Genomic DNA, 19,446 nt, shown 5'->3' on the forward strand with positions numbered 1-19,446 from the left:
GAGTAGGTGCTCTATGTCTTCGAACCTTTTTGGTCCTTACTGACAAAAGGGGGAGAAGCATATGCGTTTGATAGTCTTCAAGCGGGTCCATATGGGCGGATGCTTTATATTTTTCTTTGTGTTTACAACTCTCGTTTTTGATACATTTGGTTCTTTGAGTTGTAACACTTAAACTCGATGGTCGTTTGCTACTTATTTGCCACCTTGTGATGCGATGATAAATTCCGCACTTAGATCATTTTGCAGACTTCCATTTTTCCATTATGCATGTCATTATCTTCACATACCTTCTCATGCATAGTGGATTGTCATCATAAGGTGAAGTGGATCTCCACAAGCACAACCTGCCATGTGTATTTGTATTCCAAAAGCAAATTACTTATATGCACATCTTCAGGGGGAGCCCTTGCAACTTATGAAGACAATTCCTTATCCTTTATAATTTCACATATTATATTCCCCGTTGAAAACTTCAACTAGTCTGTCATCAATCACCAAAAAGGGGGAGATTTTAAGTGCATCTAGTGCCACCCCTAGTTGGTTTTGGAGTATTGACGACAAACCTAGTTGAGGGACTAATGTGTTTGTGAGAATTACAGGATAACACAGGTAGAAGTCCCTCATTGATTCGGTTTTCCTACCAGAGATGACCCCTAAAAATGTATGAAGACATTGATGTCAAAGGTGGTATATGAAGATATTCACATTGAAGACTATGACAAGAGAAGACACCGCATGAGGCCTATGGAGCTCGAAGACTTAGATCTTTCGTAGTTCTTTTTTCTTCTGTGTTGAGTCATAGGAACCACCGTACTGTTAAGTGGGGTCCAAGAGAACCAGTCAGAATGACTGAAGTGATGCTTAAACATAACCTATGTTTTCGAGTGAAGACTATGAGAGCGAATCTTATCCAGAGTCGGACAAGTCAGCTTTGCTTGTAGCCCAAGTAAAGTTGCCGTGTGAGTTTGAAATCTGACCGTTGGAACACGTGTCAGTTCCTTAGTGACCCAGGGTCATTTCGGACAAATTAGGTCGGGTTGCCTAGTGGCTATAAATAGCCCACCCCCTACAACCATAAACGGGTGGCTGCTCAGATTCAGAGTACGGCTTTTGTCGTTTGAGAGCAACCCACCTCGAAGCCTTTGAGAAAGAATTCCTTGCGAGGATAAAGCCCTAACCACCCAGAGCCAAAGAGAATTAGGCATCACTTATGTCTTCTTGTCTATGTGATCTGAAGACTTATTACACTTGAGGACTGTGCATCCTCCAGCCGGTTAGGGGTCGCGTTCTGAGCATCCAAAAGACATTGTGGATCGCCGGTGAACGAAGTCTGTGAAGGTTTGGGAGTCTACCTTGAAGACTTACCAGAGTGATTGGGCGAGGTTTGTGTGACCTTAGCTCAAGAGGAATACGGTGAGGACTGGGTGTCCTGAGCTGCGTGTTCAGGACTGGATGTCCGGGACTGTGTGTCCTCAGGTTTAAATACCTAGCCGCCCTAACCAGACGTACAGTTGTCACAACAACTGGAACTGGTCCAACACATCATTGTCTTCAACGAGTCACTGGTTTCATCCTTCCCTTCTCTTTACATACTGTTACTCCTTGTGAAGTCATTGTATGATTGCACTATCTTTTATCTTCACTGAGTGACTGATTGTTCTGTTTGGCTTCATAATATCTTCCTACCTGATCCTTACTACATTGCAGCTATTTGTCATTGTGCTTTCACTCTATTGAATACTTGACTATGGCTTGCCTAGTGTAGTCTACCTTCCGCTGCAGGGTAATAGGTTTATTTCTACTGTTTGTCTTCATAACTTCCACGTTTTGAAGACTTTCATAAAAATCGCCTATTCACCCCCCTCTAGTCGATATAACGCACTTTCAGTTCGGATCAGGGGTCTGCCCCCTCTATGGTGGTGGCTAACCTATACTTATAGTGGCCTCGGTCCTCTTCCCCCAAAATGTAGGCGAGAAGGGATCCCACAGTGGCCAATTTGAACAGGGACATGTAGTGCATCTTATCCTGATAAAAGATGGTCTTCGCCTGCAAAGATTCTGGTCGTGACGCTGTGGTGGGCTCGGCAATGACATCCGTCCTGTTGGTCTTGGTCTCGTTGTACTGGAATGAAAACCTTTGCCTGATTCCTCGGGAACCCACGCCCGCGCTTGCCTCCTTAGCACCAAAGAGGAAACTGTCTTCTCTGCGTCCGCTGGCGCCCACCTGACCTTGGTCGTCATGGCTTGCGTCACCGCAATCTCATGAGGTTGGGCACCTGCATAGGAATCTCCGCTCCTCAGGAGCAGCCCGGGGAGGCCGCTCCCTCAGGAGGTCTTGGCGTTGTCCCCCTCACGAGGCTTGGCCTGTCGCGAGGGTCTTTGTCTTAATAGTCTTGTAGATGGGCCGTACAAGGTCGTCGAGGGAGCCACGCCATGGGCCGCAGGCAGACAAGTCTGGGTACACTGGTTCCCAAAACGTCGACACCTTGCTTGCACCGCTTCCTTCTTCCTTCGACTGGGTTTGCCTAAGGTACGAGCGCGGGTGCTGACGCCGTTGGTTGTACTCCCCTTTGGCACGTGTATATTTTTTTGCAATCGAATAATAGGCTCTAGGTCCAGTACGAGCATGGATGCTCATACCATGGGTCGTATCTCGTTCGGCCTATAGTAACAAGAGGTCTCATTTTCCGAGATGACGCATGGTACCACTGTGGGTGGTCGTATCCTCGCTCGTACCAGCTGTAAATAAATATTTATCAAATCCTGGTCATGATTACCTAGCTAGATAAAATGTAGGTTTCTATTTGGTAAGAAATTATTTTACTTATTAAAGATAACATAATTTTATTTGGTAAGTCAATGAAAGGTTGGACGAAATACTCCGTGTGACAGTAAAACGACACACTATATATATTTTTTGAGCTGGACATCAAAATTCCCATCAAAACGAGGCCTTGCCACGGCAATTATGCAGGTCTAACCATCACCCGTGCACTCTTAACTGGAGTAGCGCAACGACTCGGTGCTGACATTCCATTTCTATACATGTTCCACGACCATGTGTGTGACAGGGGGATATCCCATGCCACACCGTTGGCCATGGCGTGGCATGGAGCACACGCACACGCTCCCTTTTTGACTTCTTTTAACCTCAGCACACAACTAACAAAAACCCAGAAATAAAATAGACCAAACACCGAAACAAAGAAAAACACCCCCCTTAATCATACCCCCTACACCGCAGCCTCCTCCCCACCCACTCACCGCCACGCGGACCCGACCGGGCGCCGGCCCCGGCCGTCAGTGGGTGGCGCTGGTATCGGGCAGGTCGCTGCCACCGGATCTTAATCAAATCGAATGGGAATTTTGACGTCCGCAAGGACGGAGTCTCGGCATTTTCCTCTTCCCCCTCTCTCCTCTCTCTCTCTGCTGTTTCGCTCCGCTTTCTCTCTCCTTCCTCGCTTCGCCTCCTCCCTTCTCCACAGAGAGGCCGAATCCCGTCGCCCGCGCACGGGGACAGGAGGGAAAGATCTTTTCTACGAACCGGTTTTCTTCCCCGGCGCGGCGGCGGACTGTACCCTAGCCGGAGCGGAGCTGCTCCGGCGCGGCGGGGGCGGGGCTGGTAGTGGCGGCGAGCGCGTTGCCGGCGGCCGAGGGTTCCTACGGGCCGCGCCGCGCCGCGCGATTTAGCGCGAGTCGGCCTTCGGATCGTTGGATCGCTGGCGGGCCGGAGCTGCGCACTGGAGCTGGCTGGTGGCTTCGTGGCGGTGAGTGCGCTTGTTTGAGTATTTTATTCTGTCCGAGCAAGCCGCCTACGGCCTCCGGCTTCCATTACTCGAAGCCATAGAGTAGCAATTCAGCGAGAACAAAGTTGCAGATGTAGTAGATAAATAATCTGACAGCATAAACACGTACCGAAGATTTACAGCTGACAAGCAGAACAGAGTGAAATGTGGAAATCAGCTTTCAGGGAGTTTATTTATCGAAGCAGCAACATTATGGAGCTTGCTGTGCAGTTAATCACTGAACTGGTCACCATCCCCTCTAAAGAGGTCCAGACTTCAGTTGAGTTGCTCCAGCAGTTATATAGCCCAACATGATGACCAGTAACAAATCAGAGACATGACAATATTGGGATCAGATGGTAATCTGTGTCGAAAACAAGAATTGCTTCATGTCCTTAGAATTGTCCGCACAACTGCAGCCATGTCTACCGTTTATAGTTTTTCTTTTCCTACCTTGTGGAAATAATTGTTCCAGAAGTCAATTGAGTTAGGTACATAATGTAAATCATATGTGCATTGTATAACTCTCCAGATAAACTTTGCAATTGTGCATGCAACGACTAAGTGTTTAAATGTGTCAAGTTTTCACAGAATTGATATCTTGTGCCTTCGTGCTACCGTCTGTTAGTCAGGCCTTCGTCACAGAATGCTTTTATTAGAAAAATTACCACAAAAGGTTCCTGTTTTTTTTTTTGAAACTGAAAAAGGTCCTGATCTTTAGAAGGCGTACTGGTCTAAATCCATGCATGTGTCCTAAAGTTGCAATCTCTGTCTGGTTGTTTACAGGGAATGCTGGCCTAATCCTGCTCAATTTTGGTGGATCTTGTGGGTATGCTGGTCTGAAAGGATGGTGAATTGAGTGGTGACATAACTCGACCTTGGAGTGGTTTGCAGAGCTTGGAGCTCTCCGATTGCCCGCAAAGGATGGTTTCCTCAGGTCCCCCGAACCCAATGGGACCTGGGCAGCCAATGGGTGCTGCTTCTCTTCTCCGGACGAATTCCAGCCTGCTCAGTGGTGGCCAGCAGGGAATGGGTAGCGGCGGCATGCTTCAGTCACAGTCCCCATTCTCATCTCTTGTTTCCCCGCGCACACAGTTTGGTGGGAATGGCCTGCTTGGAGGGTCCTCGAATGTCTCCCCCCTGCTCAACAGGCAGTCCTTTGGAAACGGGGGGGCTGTGCCGGGTCCAGGGCAAATGGCTAATGGCGGGCTTCCGATGAATACACTTCAGCAAAGAGGGGGGCTTGATGGTGCTGGTGACTTGATTGGCATGGGTGGATCTGATCCTATGTCATCCTCCCAGGTTAGTTTGGGCAATCACCTAGGTTCAGATAACTTGCAGCAGCAGCAGCAGAAGATGGATATGCAGGATTTGCAACAGCAGCAGCAGCAGCACCACCAACAACTACCGATGTCTTACAATCAGCAGCAATTGCCAACGCAACCGCTGCAGCTGCATGCTACAGTGAAGATGGAGAATGGCGGCAGCATAGGTGGAGTCAAATTAGAACAGCAGATGGGACAGCTTGACCAAAATGGCCCAGCCCAGATGATGCGCAATGCTGGCAATGTAAAATTTGAGCCACATCAGTTGCAATCATTGAGGGGTTTGGGTGCGGTGAAGATGGAGCAACCGAATTCAGATCCATCAGCATTCTTGCAGCAACAGCAGCAGCAGCAGCAGCACCATTTGTTACAGCTCACGAAGCAGAACCCTCAAGCTGCTGCGGCGGCCCAACTGAACCTTTTGCAACAACAGCGTATCATGCATATGCAGCAGCAGCAACAACAACAGATTCTGAAGAACCTTCCTTTACAGAGAAATCAATTACAGCAGCAACAGCAGCAACAACAACAGCAGCAACAACATCAACATCATCAGCAGCAGTTACTTCGTCAACAAAGTCTAAACATAAGGACTCCAGGAAAGCCGGCTTCCTATGAGCCAGGTACCTGTGCAAAGAGACTGACCCATTACATGTATCATCAACAAAACAGGCCACAGGTATGTTCTTTTTGTTTGTTTAAAAACGTGCAGTTTTATGCTCCAAGCAAAAGCCATGTTCTTACAACTTAGGGCATCTACTTATTCCTGTTGTGTAGGATAATAATATTGAGTACTGGAGAAACTTTGTCAACGAGTATTTCGCGCCCACTGCCAAAAAGAGGTGGTGTGTATCTCTCTATGGAACTGGTCGTCAAACTACTGGAGTTTTCCCTCAGGTTTACTATTGCTGTCCTCATCGAATCCGTACCTTTCCCCCCTTCCGTTTCCATATATTTGATTTATGCAAGTAAACTCTTCTGTTAGTTAGTTGGAGGATTTGGAGTATCACATAGTGTTTATAGTATACTTTTGCCTCTCAAATTATTATTTATAACTTCCCATGCATGTTTGCACCTGCAGGATGTCTGGCACTGTGAAATATGCAATCGGAAGCCTGGCCGGGGCTTTGGTAAGCATCATTTTTATTTGTACATCTTCCTCACCTACTCGTGTTTCTAGTTTGATTTTATGTTGTCAACTTTACAGAGACAACAGTTGAGGTCTTACCGCGATTATGCCAAATCAAATATGCGAGTGGGACATTGGAAGAACTATTGTATATTGATATGCCACGTGAATCCAAAAATGCATCTGGTCAGATTGTTTTGGACTATACTAAAGCAATCCAGGAAAGTGTCTTTGAGCAATTGCGTGTTGTACGCGAGGGGCATCTAAGGATAATTTTTAATCCAGACCTCAAGGTATTGCAACTCAGTTCTATACTTTGTTTTTCTTGTCATTTATTCATCATTATGGTGGTTCTCCTATATTGTTGTTGAATAAGTGGTGGCTTTTGGACTAACATATTTCACTTGTACTTTTGCTTGTATTGAAGATTGCATCTTGGGAGTTCTGTGCTAGGCGTCATGAGGAACTTATCCCACGGAGGTCAATAATACCACAGGTATTAAGATTTATTAGATTGCGTTTGGGATTGTGGTGGATTATGATAATCCAGCTTACCCGACCAGCTTTTGTTTATTTTAGTGTTTGTTTGGTTCATTTTTGCGCACTTTCATGGCTGTTTTTCCACACCAGATTATAAAATAAGCACAGCACAGTTCAGCAATTGGAGACTAAGCCTTAATGTATAGAGTTAGACATGGTTTCATTTACAGCCATGGATCTTGTCTGTATACTAGATTTGGTAATGAAGGTTTGATCTATGTTTGCACCTTGATGTTTAATGCAGGTTAGTCAGCTTGGCGCAGTTGTACAAAAGTACCAGGCTGCTGCTCAAAATCCAACGAGTTTAACAACTCAGGACATGCAGAATAATTGCAATTCGTAAGGAGATTGGCCCTGCTGTGCATAATACTTTCCTTCTTACGTTCTTTTCTAGAGTCAAATTTACATATTCTCTTAATGTGTAGCTGTAGATGTATTGGCCACCATGGCGAGTTGGGAGCCAATACATATACATGTGATACCTCATTCTAGCCATCCAAAGTTTTATGGCTATTGTAGTTGATTTGGTTTTAGCATATGGCCTTCTGTGACCAAACCATACCAACTGAGTTTACCATCCTAGACAAAGCATGGATGAAAATGTTCTGGGAAGCTGGTCTCTGGGACCTAAGGACTTGCATTGTCAGAGAATCGTCCTTGTTGAGTGGAACATGTCTGGTTAGGTGGGCTTGAGTGAGCTTGCCCATTGCCTGGTTTGCCTTGCAAAAACATAAGTTGGCAATTCGCCATGATTCAAGAAGCAATTGTTTCAAAAGGGAAGGCAACTATTGCGTACCTACATGTTTATAACTAGGCGCGACAATCATCCAGATGGTCTCCAAGTCCACATCATCTAATCCTTCCAAATGTCACCCAGTTGTCCATGTCTCGAGCTTGGATAATATCATTAACACTAGATGGCTTCAGATGTGCCCTGCTGCACATATCTTATTCTTTTGATGTTGCTCATAGCTAGTCAGTTAATTGAGAATTTGAGGCTGGGGTAAATAAAGTATCTGCTTGCGGGGCTGTCCTGCAATTATGAGATCTTTCTGACTCTTTTGTTGCTTATGCTGTGGCCGCATTGTTATCCTGCTAGGGGAGTATATGGTCTCATTGGGAGTATATGGTCTCATTGACATAAACTTCAATATATAATTTCATAGGAACTTTCTGTGAGCTCTTGTGATTTATGAATAGGGCCTTAGCAAGCTGGCCTTCTGCCTCATTTTGCTATGAAAAAGGAAGTGAGCTTCAGGTTGTTTGCGTGCTTGCCATCTTTGTTTCATGCCAATCGGCCAGTGAGCTAGGCCTATGGAGTTCACTTGCCATGTACACATGTGCCTCATCTGGCTGCAAATGGGCAAAAAAGTAAAAGGCAGGAATAAAATGGCTGATTATTATGATGATTTTCCATATTAGATAATTTCTTCAGGTTAATATCTATCTTTAGGCTTATAAATAATTTCTGCCCTCTATGTTGTTATACCTCTACATAAAGAGGCCAGTTTTCTCACTTCATTTATCAAGGAAAACTTCCTTATTCTATGTAATGGAGGCACCATAGCATAGTTTTTCATTGACGTGAGGATGGTTGCCTAGGGTTTAAACCATGACCACCACCACAGCTCAAGGATGGATTTTCATCTTCATGTGGACCCCCAGTCCAACACATAACCAGAAAATCAGTGCATATGGTAGAAACATGATACTTCCTCTGTCCCATATTACTTGACGCTTAAACGAATGTATCTAGATGTATTTCAGTGCTAGATACATCCGTTTGAGCGTCAAGTAATATGGGATGGAGGGAGTATTAGGGATTATCATGATTACTTCCTATATTTGATATTTCTTTGGAGTTAGTTGCTATCTGCCATTATTCTCATTTTGAGCAGTCAACAAGTAAAACAAAGAACCCGTGAAAAAGGGTAAGCCAAAGGGGAAATACATCTGCCTTGTGACCATGAGGTCACGGGTTCAAGTCCTGGAAAAAGCCTCTTACAGAAATGTAGGGAAAGGCTGCGTACAATAGACCCAAAGTGGTCGGACCCTTCCCCAGACCCTGCGCAAGCGGGAGCTACATGCACTGGGGCTGCCCTGCCCAAAGGGGAAATACCACGGTATCCACGCGGACGGGATCACATGATTGCAGAGACTGACATGTTGCCAGTTGGTTAGAGTATATGATGCATATTCCAGTTTAATTGATTTCCAAAAACACAATACTGTCAGATGTACCTTTAATGCACTTGGCACATGTGCATTAGATGTATTTTTGAATTCCCTGCCACCAAACAATAAACACATGCCAAGATCACAAATAAGTATTCACCATTCAAGTAATTTTTTATGGCTTATTCAGTTTTAAAATTTAATTTGTTTCATAGATTTTGGAATTTGTATTTTTGTAAATTTTTGAAGTGGAAGTTTTTATAGCTTTCCACAAATCTAAGAGATTCAAAAAGGATTATAGGTGTTTCAGTTACATAGTACGTTTGTATGTTATGTAGTATTAAATCGAAATAGTCTTCCACAATTATATTTAATTCTGAAATTTGCTGATGTGCATGGTTGGATATTTGGATTTTTTCTCCCAAATTATATAATCTTTTGATATTTCACGAAGTTCTATGTACTTCTACTAACAATACAATATAAAAAAAGACAAATACAAAACCACTATATTTTCACGTTTCACAGTTCCACCACATAAACTCAAATGTGACTCGATCAGTTTCATACTCAGGATTATCTTCAATATAGAATGATTATCACTCGAATGCCAATGGAATTATATAGTTACAGACTCTCACCCAATTCGAAGTCAAATTCTATGTTTCTGACCGTTACTAGTACAAGCAATAAGACCGACATTTTTAGCCACACTAAATTTTAACTCACTCGGCATCATCATTAATACTCCCTCCGTCCGAAAATACTTGACATCAAAAAGAATAAAAAGGGATGTATCTAGATGTATTTTAGTTCTAGATACATCCCTTTTCATCCATTTTGATGACAAGTATTTCCGGACGGAGTACTAATAATTGAAAGATGAGAAAGAGGGGTTGGTTCTTTATATCCTGTACATGTCACTTGTATTAAGTTCAGTAGTTCTGCAGTATTTACTCAAAGCAGAAAAGATCCAATCCCTAGACATGCAGGGCCGTCCAGATATCATGGTCGCGTCCGGAATGGGCACCAAGTGCTTTCTCTAGACCAAAGTTCTTATTCTACACCCCCTAGCCCTTGCAATGTAGCTGCTTCAGTGGCATTGTTGTGCTGCCTGGGGCCAGGGTCCACAAGGCCACATTACAAGCCTAAAAGTTTGCCCCCCTCCTACACGTCAGCTGCCAACATCTTGAAACCTTGGTAGGAAAATAATTAGCAAGACATTCCATACAAGGTCCTCTGCAGAAGATAGTGATCCCTGACTAAGTATAGTGAGTAGTTGATCTGCAACGTTTGTGTGGAAGACATGTTTATTTCATACCTAAAAAAGGAATTCTTTTGACTAGGTGTGACCAATAAGGACGTTACCATTTGAGCATTCTAAATATGGCGTTTAGTCCGAGTCGATCCATCATGTTAGAAAGCAGTAGGTCATTGTACAGTAGACAGGTCATAGTCATGAGTACATATGTTTGAAATCAACTAGCAAGATGCCCGTGCATTGCACGGAACATCAAGACGCACTTTTTTTTTTACAAAACACCTGTTGTGATTGACCCATGCGGGAGTAATCCCATGTGTAAAAACTAATGATATCTTGAGAAAGAGGAGAGATAAGGTGAGGAGGAGTGGGGCGTGGTGGTGATTGATGGTCGGACTGAGCGGAGGCATGGGGATGGACGATGCCGGCAGCGGCCACCATGCCAGATTGTTCCAAAGGCTTCCTTTTTTAATTGCTCAACAATGAGGTTGTGGGAGATAAGGATGAACGAGGGAAGGCCTTATCTGCAAATGTGGAGAGAGGTGCGGGTATCTTTTTGCAAAATTGCCATAGTTTGCTTTCTATCCGTCAGATATAGATCGGACGGTCTATATTGCAACATGGCAGGCACACCATCACCAACTTGGTTTTTTATAAAAAATTAGAGACATATTGTCTGTCATGTATTCGGCTTATTACATATGTCATTTAACTCATAAAAGGAGATTCTCTGTGAAAAGAAATATAGTTGAAACTACATCGGAATGAGCTGCGCTAAAATAACATGCAGAAATATAATGTGCGCATGTCTTTCCATTCCACTGTAATGTGTGGAGGACAATGGGTGATGTGAATCAAGTAATTGACATTGATGGTTTTGCCATATTTTTGGCTAATTGCTATAGTTGAGTTTCATGCACCAACCAGTCCTGTTTGGCAATACATGCAGTAAATTTACGTCAAGGCGAATCCTCGTCCCTAAGATGTGGATTAGAATTGTGAGGTTCTGTTAGGACACAAGCTCAGGTCAATCGTCTTGCAAAATGTGCTAACATTGCGAGTGCATGCCTATTCTAATCCTACCAGCACCACTCCTTTAATAATAAAATGAGCATGTAGAGTCTCTGTCTCAGGACCTCTTGCTCTGATGCAATTCTTTCATGCGCCAACGAACACCATTAAGAGCTTATGCTGCCAGGCAAGGTGAATAATTTAGACTCCATGTTTGTGCACTTATTACCTAACAAGGCAATCTCATCTTAGCATGATTGTTTATCTCTTACTCCCTCCGTCTGGAAATACTTGTCCTAAAAATGGATAAAATGGATGTATCTATAACTAAAATAAGTCTAGATACAACTATTTTTAGGACAAGTATTTCCGGACGGAGGGAGTACTAGATAATTTGACTCTGCGTTCCAACGGGGGCACAAATCTTCTGTATGCAATCACTGCGATTTACGTGCCATTTTATTGTTAAATGTGGTTACGTACCAAAAAAGGACTTTAGTTGCCAATTGGATCAGTAATTCAGTACTTATTGGCTTACCCAAGAAACATGATTTTATTTGGTAAGTCGATAAGACGTGGAGCAGTTGAGGCGGTTTTCAAGGGAAACTGGTTGGAGGAACCAGCAAAACTGGAAATGTTGGAGGTGGGGTCGGGAGGGTGAGTGCGGACAAAAAAAGGAACGTAACACATAACCATACATACTTATTAAGTACGGGAGAGAGATATGTTGATTAGCTGGAACGGACTGAAATGAATACTTGCTGATTAATGCAATGGAGATGGGATTTAGCTGAATATCTCGATGGTTCTCAGACTGTAGAACAGGTATATAGAGAAATGCAGTTGCCTAAGAAATGATTTTCATTTTAGCTGAGTAGACTCCAGAGTAGATGCAAGGCACTGGATATTATACTGTGTTATGGAAACCCTGGTTGTTCGATGAGAAAAATCTTGGAGGGCCAGAGCTTTGCCCGATCTAACTGGGTTCAGCCAATGACACAAAGCTACAAAAATTCAGGAGGAATAGGATTCCAGCAATAGACATTCTAGTTTCGTGATGGAACTGTATGGTGCTAGCCTGTCCACCCTTGGTTTTGTCCTGTGCCAAAAGGACATGTTAGGTTTTATTTATGCGTGTTAACTAAGTCCAACCAGTGAGCCTAATTGGAGAGTCCGCAACAGAGCCACTGGTTAGAATAGCGGACAGGTGAATTGGAATCTTCACTGGGTAAACCGGTCTGGTTTCAGTAACTATGATATCGTGTGGCGGAGTAAGCTCAAGAAGATGCTTCACATGTATTTTGTTAGCAATTAGCAACATACTATTTTGTGTTACGTTTCCAATCTACAATCGGTTGGCAACAGCCGACCATATATTGATGTTCAAGAAACACCAAAAGTTATAAAAATATAGAAGCCTGATATGAACAATGGGTGCTTGTGCTGAACTTCTTTGCTCTGACTTCAAGAACATTATGTTTTGCTTCCCTTTTTACAACTCTCTCTCTGCAAGAACTTATTATAGTTAACAAGTATTGATAGTTAACAGTGTATGCTGTTTCAGGGTTGCATGTTATTCACAACGTTCTTAGTTTGCGTGCTGACTGTTTTTTTTAGTAACTATCACCATTCACCAACTCAATGTTTCTTTTAGTAACTACTAGTATTTTTTTAGTCCATGCAATCCGTACTTATGTGTTAATCCTGTTTCATTAGGTTTGTTGCATGTGCCCGCCAACTGGCTAAAGCTCTGGAGGTGCCTTTGGTAAATGATTTAGGATACACAAAACGATATGTCCGCTGCCTTCAGGTATACTATGGTCTGATATAGTTTCCATCCACCTGTTATAATTTTAAGCTCCCATTAGTTTTAGTTATTGTTAGAATTTTTGTGATTGTTTAGGTTTTGTAGGTATGATTGAAGTTGATTTTTGTTTCTACTAATTTCATGTGGTTCATTGATATTCCCAGATTGCAGAGGTGGTAAACTGTATGAAAGATTTGATTGACCACAGCAAGCAGACTGGATCTGGACCAATCGGTATGACATTTTAATCTTTCCCTTGTGGGGATGGCTGGGAACTATCTGGTTTCTGTGAATTTTCTGTAATTCTCGGTCACAAAGAACAGTAGCCTTGTTGGGGTGCTATTTGCTGTTTTATGTGATTTGTTTATCTGTAACACCCACAGTTATTTCTATTTCAGATAGCCTGCATAAATTTCCTCGGAGGACTCCATCAGGGATCAACCCTCTTCAACCACAGCAGCAACAACCTGAAGAACAGCAATCTGTTCCGCAGAGTTCAAACCAGAGCGGTCAAAATTCTGCCCCTATGGCTGGGGCGCAGGCTTCTGCCTCTGCCAATGCAGATGTGACATCAAATAATTCTCTCAGTTGTGCACCCTCTACATCTGCACCTTCACCAACTGTTATGGGGATTCTTCAGGGTTCAATTGATTCTAGCCAAGATCATCTAATGAGCAGTGCAAATGGTCAGTATAACAGTGGGAATAATGGTGCAATTCCCAAGGTGAACTCGGCAAGTTCATTACAGTCAAATCCTTCTACCTCTTTCCCTTCCCAGGTACCTATATCATCCAATAACAACATGATGCCTGCCCTTCAGAATACAAACCAACTCAGTTCCCCAGCAGTATCATCAAACTTGCCGCCAATGCAGCCTCCTGCAACTCGATCTCAGGAGCCTGAGCAAAGTGATGCCCAAAGCTCGGTTGAGAGAATCTTGCAAGAGATGATGTCATCACAAATGAATGGTGTTGGCCATGCAGGGAATGACATGAAGAGACCAAACGGATTTACTCCTGGTATTAATGGGGTTAACTGCTTAGTTGGTAATGCTGTCACAAATCACTCTGGAGTCGGAGGAATGGGGTTGGGGGCCATGGGTGGGTTCGGTTCAAATCCTACAGCTAATGGGTTGAGAATGGCAGTGACGAACAATGCAATGGCAATGAACGGGAGGATGGGAATGCATCACAGCGCACACGACCTATCACAGTTGGGCCAGCAGCAGCAGCAACAACAGCAGCAGCAGCAGCATGACATAGGAAATCAGCTGTTGGGTGGACTTAGAGCAGGAAATAGCTTCAATAATCTTCAGTATGATTGGAAACCCTCTCAATAGCGTGACTGGAAACACTCGAGTTCAATATGATGATGACGCAACTGTTCTCACTGGGCTCATCGCTTATGGACCATCAGCATCAGCGCCATAAACCCCCCTTGGGCCAAAAGCATATGGGCTTTGCTCTAATGGTGCCATAGAAAGGAATCATAAGCAATGGCAAGCACTGAGCTGGTCACTGTTACGGTGCATCAGTTTGTTTAGCTGGTTCGCTGTGTATTATGCAACTATGACACTGAGCTACCTGCCTTGGTTATCTTACAGAAAGAAAAGCGGGTTAGAATCTGCCTGCACGGGTAGTCGTCGGTACTGGTGTATGGTGTTATTTCTCACCTGAAAAGAAGTTTTTCCTCTCTTTTTTCTCTCTTTGACGGATGACATCCAATCTGTAACTTATCGTCGCCCCTTGCTGTAGCAATCATATGTGCTGATCTCTCTTTGCTTGAGAATTTTCCCTTTGTAGCCTTACTATACTCTGTGTAAGTTGCCATATTGACTGACTAGTGAAAAAGTATCATCAATGTTTGGGAGATCTGACGGGAGTTTGAAGTCTTTTCCCCTAGCGGCGGCTAGGGTTTTCATGTCCTCCCTGGCGATCTCATTGCGAGAGAGTTTCTACCCAATATTCTCGCCTCCCCTACGTAGGGTTTCCCTTACGCATCGAAGGAAGTCTCCCCCAGGCTTGCTGCGATGGAACCGGCGGCGGACGCACAGTTAGGTACGAGCGGCGGCAGTGGTGCCGCCATGAGATCCGATCTTGATGAATTCATGGAGCAGTTGAATCTAGAGGATGAAGTCTTTGATGATCTGGTAATCGATGAGAATGACCAGGAGATCAATGAGAGCGTCAGATGGCTAGCCCTAGCTAGGGTTCATATGGACAAAACCTTCAGCCCGACGACCTTCTATAAGGAGATGCGGGCGGCATGGAATCCAGCACAACATGTGAATTTTCGCCCGGTTGGCCCGAACTTGTTCGTTGTTCAGGCCGTGTGCCTCGGCGATTGGGAACGGATGATCGAACAAGGCCCATGGCTATTTAGGAACTTCTTGGTGCTGATGTGCCCCTATGATGGTTTTACGAAGGCAGAGGAGGTGCCTATGGTGTATATGCCTGTTTGGCTCTAGATTCATAAACTTCCAGAAGGTTTCTGTAAGAAGGGCATTGTGGAACATTTGCTTAGGAACTCTGGGAAGATTTTGGAGATGAGGTTAAACGGGAACACACGCGGGGACTATGTGAGAATCAGGGTACGCCATGATGTGCGTCAGCCTCTCACCAAGTTCGTCAGTATTGTAAGAGGTAAAGAGCGTCAGGTTTTCCTAGTGCGTTATGAGAAGCTTGCTCGTTTCTGCAGTGTATGTGGCATCATAGGCCATGAGTTCAAGGAGTGTGGGAACGGGATCCACGAGGAGAAAAACAAGAAGTTTGGCGCGTGGCTATATGCTGATGGCCCTAATAAGCCACGGCCGGAAAGTGGTAATCGGGGGAGCGAGCAGAAGCCTGACTATACCCCAAGCCGTGTGAACAAGCTACCTAAGCAGGTGGACCCTGAAACGTTGGATACAGCTACAAGCCCGTCGAAGGCCACACACACACTTATGCAAGTCGATCCATCTGTGCGGAAGCGACTGGCAATGGATGAGGCGGGGATAGGTGACAGGTCTGGAGGTTCCATGGTTCCTCCTGGTATCCTCACGCTGACCCTTGGGAAGGGGGAAGAGGGTGATGATGTACAATCACCAACTAGCAGCTCCGGCAGCAAGCGTGCAAAAACTGTCTCTGAAGATGCTTCTGATGTTCGATCGGCGGCCTCCCTCGAGGAGGACCGCCGGGTACAATGAGTTCTCTAGTATGGAACTGCCCCGGGGGGGGGGGGGACCGCCGGACAGTTCGCGAGGTGTTGGCCCTCTGCAAAGCCAATTCCCCGGGGCTGGTCTTTCTTTCTGAAACTAGACAAGCCTCAAGCAAGATGGAGAAGATCAAGTTTAGACTGCAGATGAGAGGTTTTGTAGGTGTTTCTAGTGATGGGTTGAGTGGGGGCCTGGCCCTCTATTGGGATGAAAATTTACAAGTGACAGTTTTGGACTCGTGTGCACGGTATATAGACGTGCGTATTGTAGATGCAGCAAATGATAAAACATGGAGGACGACCTATGTGTACGGAGAGCCACGGGTGGAGAACAGGCACCGTATGTGGAGTGCGCTGTCAAATTTACGTGCCATATCCTTGGAGCCGTGGCTAGTGTGTGGGGATTTTAATGAAGCCATGTGGCAACATGAACATGTTTCTCAAACACAACGATCTGAGGGTCAAATGCAGCAGTTCAGGGATTGCCTACTGGCTTGTGAATTAATGGACTTGGGGTTCTCCGGGATCCCGTATACATATGATAATGGGCAAGCTGGGAATAGAACCGTCCGGGTGCGGTTGGATAGAGCTTGTGCTGATGAAGCGTGGAAGGATATGTTTCCCTTTACGCAGGTGGATCATCTGGCGTCGTCTTGCTCGGACCATTGTCCTTTGATGGTTCGGTTATCGCATGTGGATCCACCTAAAAACAGAGCCGCGGCCAGGTACGAGATCATGTGGGAGAGGCACCCGGCACTGGCCTCAGTCATTGTGAACCGGTGGGGGCAAAGCAAGCCGAGCGGAACTCTTGGTCCTGTTCGGGATGCGCTGAAGGAGATGTTGGCGAAGCTGCGTGCGTGGAGCAGGGAGAACTTCGGTCATGTCACATCTGAAATCGAAAAACTACGGCGGCAGCTAGCTGACTTGCAACTCCAAGATGCGGACAGGTCATTGATAAAGCAGAAAATGTACCAATTGGATGAATTGCTCTATAGAGAAGAGATGCTATGGTTACAACGGTCACAGATCACGTGGCTTAAAGAGGGAGAGCGGAATACTGCATATTTGCACCGACGGGCGGTGTGGCGTGCGCGCCGGAACTATATCCAACGCCTACGCAAAACAGCTGGGTCTTGGTGCACCGTACCGTCAGACATGGAACGCATGTCGAGCTCTTATTTTCAGGAAGTGTTCACCAAAGATCTGACACTTACACCTATGGAGGTGCTTGAAGGTATAACTCCTAAAGTGACACAGGGTATGAATGATTTGCTGTGTGCGCCGTTTTCAGAGGAGGAGGTGTCTAATGCCCTGTTTCAGATTGGGCCGATCAAAGTGCCAGGAACGGATGGCTTGCCGGCAAGGTTCTTCCAACGCAATTGGGCTGTGGTGAAGACAGAAATTGTTGTTGCTGTTTTGGATTTCTTTAAAACAGGAAATATGCCAGAGGGAGTGAATGATACAGCCATCGTCCTTATTCCTAAAGTTCCTCACCCTAAGGAACTAAAGGATTTCAGACCGATAAGTCTTTGTAACGTGCTGTACAAGATCGTGTCTAAGTGCTTGGTCAATCGGTTGCGACTATTGTTGGGTGAGATGATATCGGAGAATCAAAGCACATTCATCCCTGGGAGGCTTATCTCAGATAACTCAATAATTGCTTTCGAGTGCATCCATCATATACAAACTATGAAACCAAACAGTCCTGCTGCTTGTGCTTACAAGTTGGATCTCTCGAAAGCATATGATCGTGTAGATTGGGAGTTTTTGGAGCAAGCCCTAATAAAATGGGGGTTTTCGATGGAGTGGATCACATGGATTATGGCTTGTGTGAAGTCTGTGAAATACTCGGTTAAGTTTAACGGCAAGCTACTGGAGTCGTTTTCTCCTTCTCGGGGACTAAGGCAAGGTGACCCCCTGTCTCCCTTCCTCTTCCTGTTTATACCTGATGCTCTGTCCTCCTTGTTATCCAAGTCAGTGCACGAGGGAGAGTTGAAGGGGGTTTCAATCTGCCGTGGTGCTCCGGTTATCTCACATCTATTGTTCGCCGATGATACTATGTTACTGTTTGAAGCATCGAACCACCAAGCTACCATTGTGAAAGGTTTGTTGAACACTTATGCCAGAGCGAAGGGTCAACTTATCAACCCTGAAAAGTGTTCCATCCTTTTTTTGGACAACTGCCCCGAGGCGGTGGCGGTAGAGATGAAGGGTATTTTGGAAGTGACACAACAGGTTTTTGAACCTAAATACCTGGGCTTACCTGTACCAGAAGGAAGAGTACATAAAGGGCAATTTGAGACCGTGCAAGACAGGCTAAGGAAAATATTAGTGGATTGGAGTGAACAGTATGTGTCGGCCGGAAATAAGGAGATACTGATTAAGGCGGTGGCACAAGCAATACCAACCTACGTTATGAGTGTCTTCCGCCTGCCGGTGTCCGTGTGTGATGACCTAACAAGGTTGATGAGGCAGTATTGGTGGGGAGTGGAGAATGGCAAGAGGAAGATGGCCTGGCTAAGCTGGGAGAAGATGATCTTGCCCAAGGATATGGGGGGCATGGGATTTAGGGACATGCGCGCCTTCAACCAAGCGTTGCTTGCGAAACAAGCTTGGAGATTATTACATACCCCAGACAGCCTATGTGCTCGCTTGCTTCGGGCAAAATACTACCCAAATGGTAATCTTTTGGATACGGTGTTCCCGTCCAGCTCTTCTACGGTGTGGAAAGGTATCACTCATGGCCTCGAACTGTTGAAGAAAGGCTTGATTTGGAGAGTTGGAAATGGCACTATGATCAGAACTTGGAGGGATCCGTGGATCCCCAGGAGGCACAACTTCAAACCAATAACCCCAAAAATAAATTGCAGATACAACTGGGTGGCTGATTTTTTGGAGGATTCAGGAGCATGGAATGTAAACAGGTTAAGGCAGTACTTTTGGGAGATGGACGTCGGTGAAATTCTGAAGATCTGGACATCACCCAGAGGAGAGCAAGATTTTATGGCATGGTTTCCGGAAAGAAGTGGCTGTTTTACGGTGAGAAGTGCTTACCGGGTCGCTACATCTGTTGGGCAAGCAGGTCTGGGGTCGTCTAGTGCGGCTCCGGGAGGACATCGGGTGATTTGGAGACGTATTTGGAACGCTAAGTTGCCCCTGAAGATGCGAATACTAGCCTGGAAAGTGGTGGCCGGGGCTTTAGCTACCAACGCATGCAAGAA

General features: G+C 45.1%; 1 protein-coding gene across 1 annotated transcript; it reads left to right on the forward strand.

Moving 5' to 3' along the window:
* The first annotated feature begins 3,398 nt into the window (after positions 1-3,398).
* LOC125550882 (transcriptional corepressor SEUSS) lies at positions 3,399-14,904 on the forward strand. Its single transcript, XM_048713992.2, has 10 exons — positions 3,399-3,767; positions 4,572-5,789; positions 5,888-6,007; positions 6,192-6,240; positions 6,318-6,532; positions 6,667-6,735; positions 7,024-7,118; positions 12,943-13,036; positions 13,198-13,267; positions 13,432-14,904. Exons 2-10 carry the CDS (start codon positions 4,710-4,712, stop codon positions 14,370-14,372), a joined length of 2,733 nt encoding a protein of 910 aa, XP_048569949.1. The 5' UTR covers positions 3,399-3,767; positions 4,572-4,709; the 3' UTR covers positions 14,373-14,904.
* Positions 14,905-19,446: the final 4,542 nt, after the last annotated feature.

This window comes from Triticum urartu, chromosome 4A (assembly GCF_056163025.1).
Source record: "Triticum urartu cultivar PI428250 chromosome 4A, HENAU_Tu73, whole genome shotgun sequence".
Classification (NCBI taxonomy): Eukaryota; Viridiplantae; Streptophyta; class Magnoliopsida; order Poales; family Poaceae; genus Triticum; species Triticum urartu.

Bases quoted from the DNA above. Each gene is read 5' to 3' on its own strand.
- LOC125550882 (XM_048713992.2), top strand. From the start codon at position 4,710: ATGGTTTCCTCAGGTCCCCCGAACCCAATGGGACCTGGGCAGCCAATG. The intron at 13,037-13,197 runs GTATACTATGGT...TGATATTCCCAG, and splicing joins GATATGTCCGCTGCCTTCAG to ATTGCAGAGGTGGTAAACTG. The intron at 13,268-13,431 runs GTATGACATTTT...TTTCTATTTCAG, and splicing joins GACTGGATCTGGACCAATCG to ATAGCCTGCATAAATTTCCT.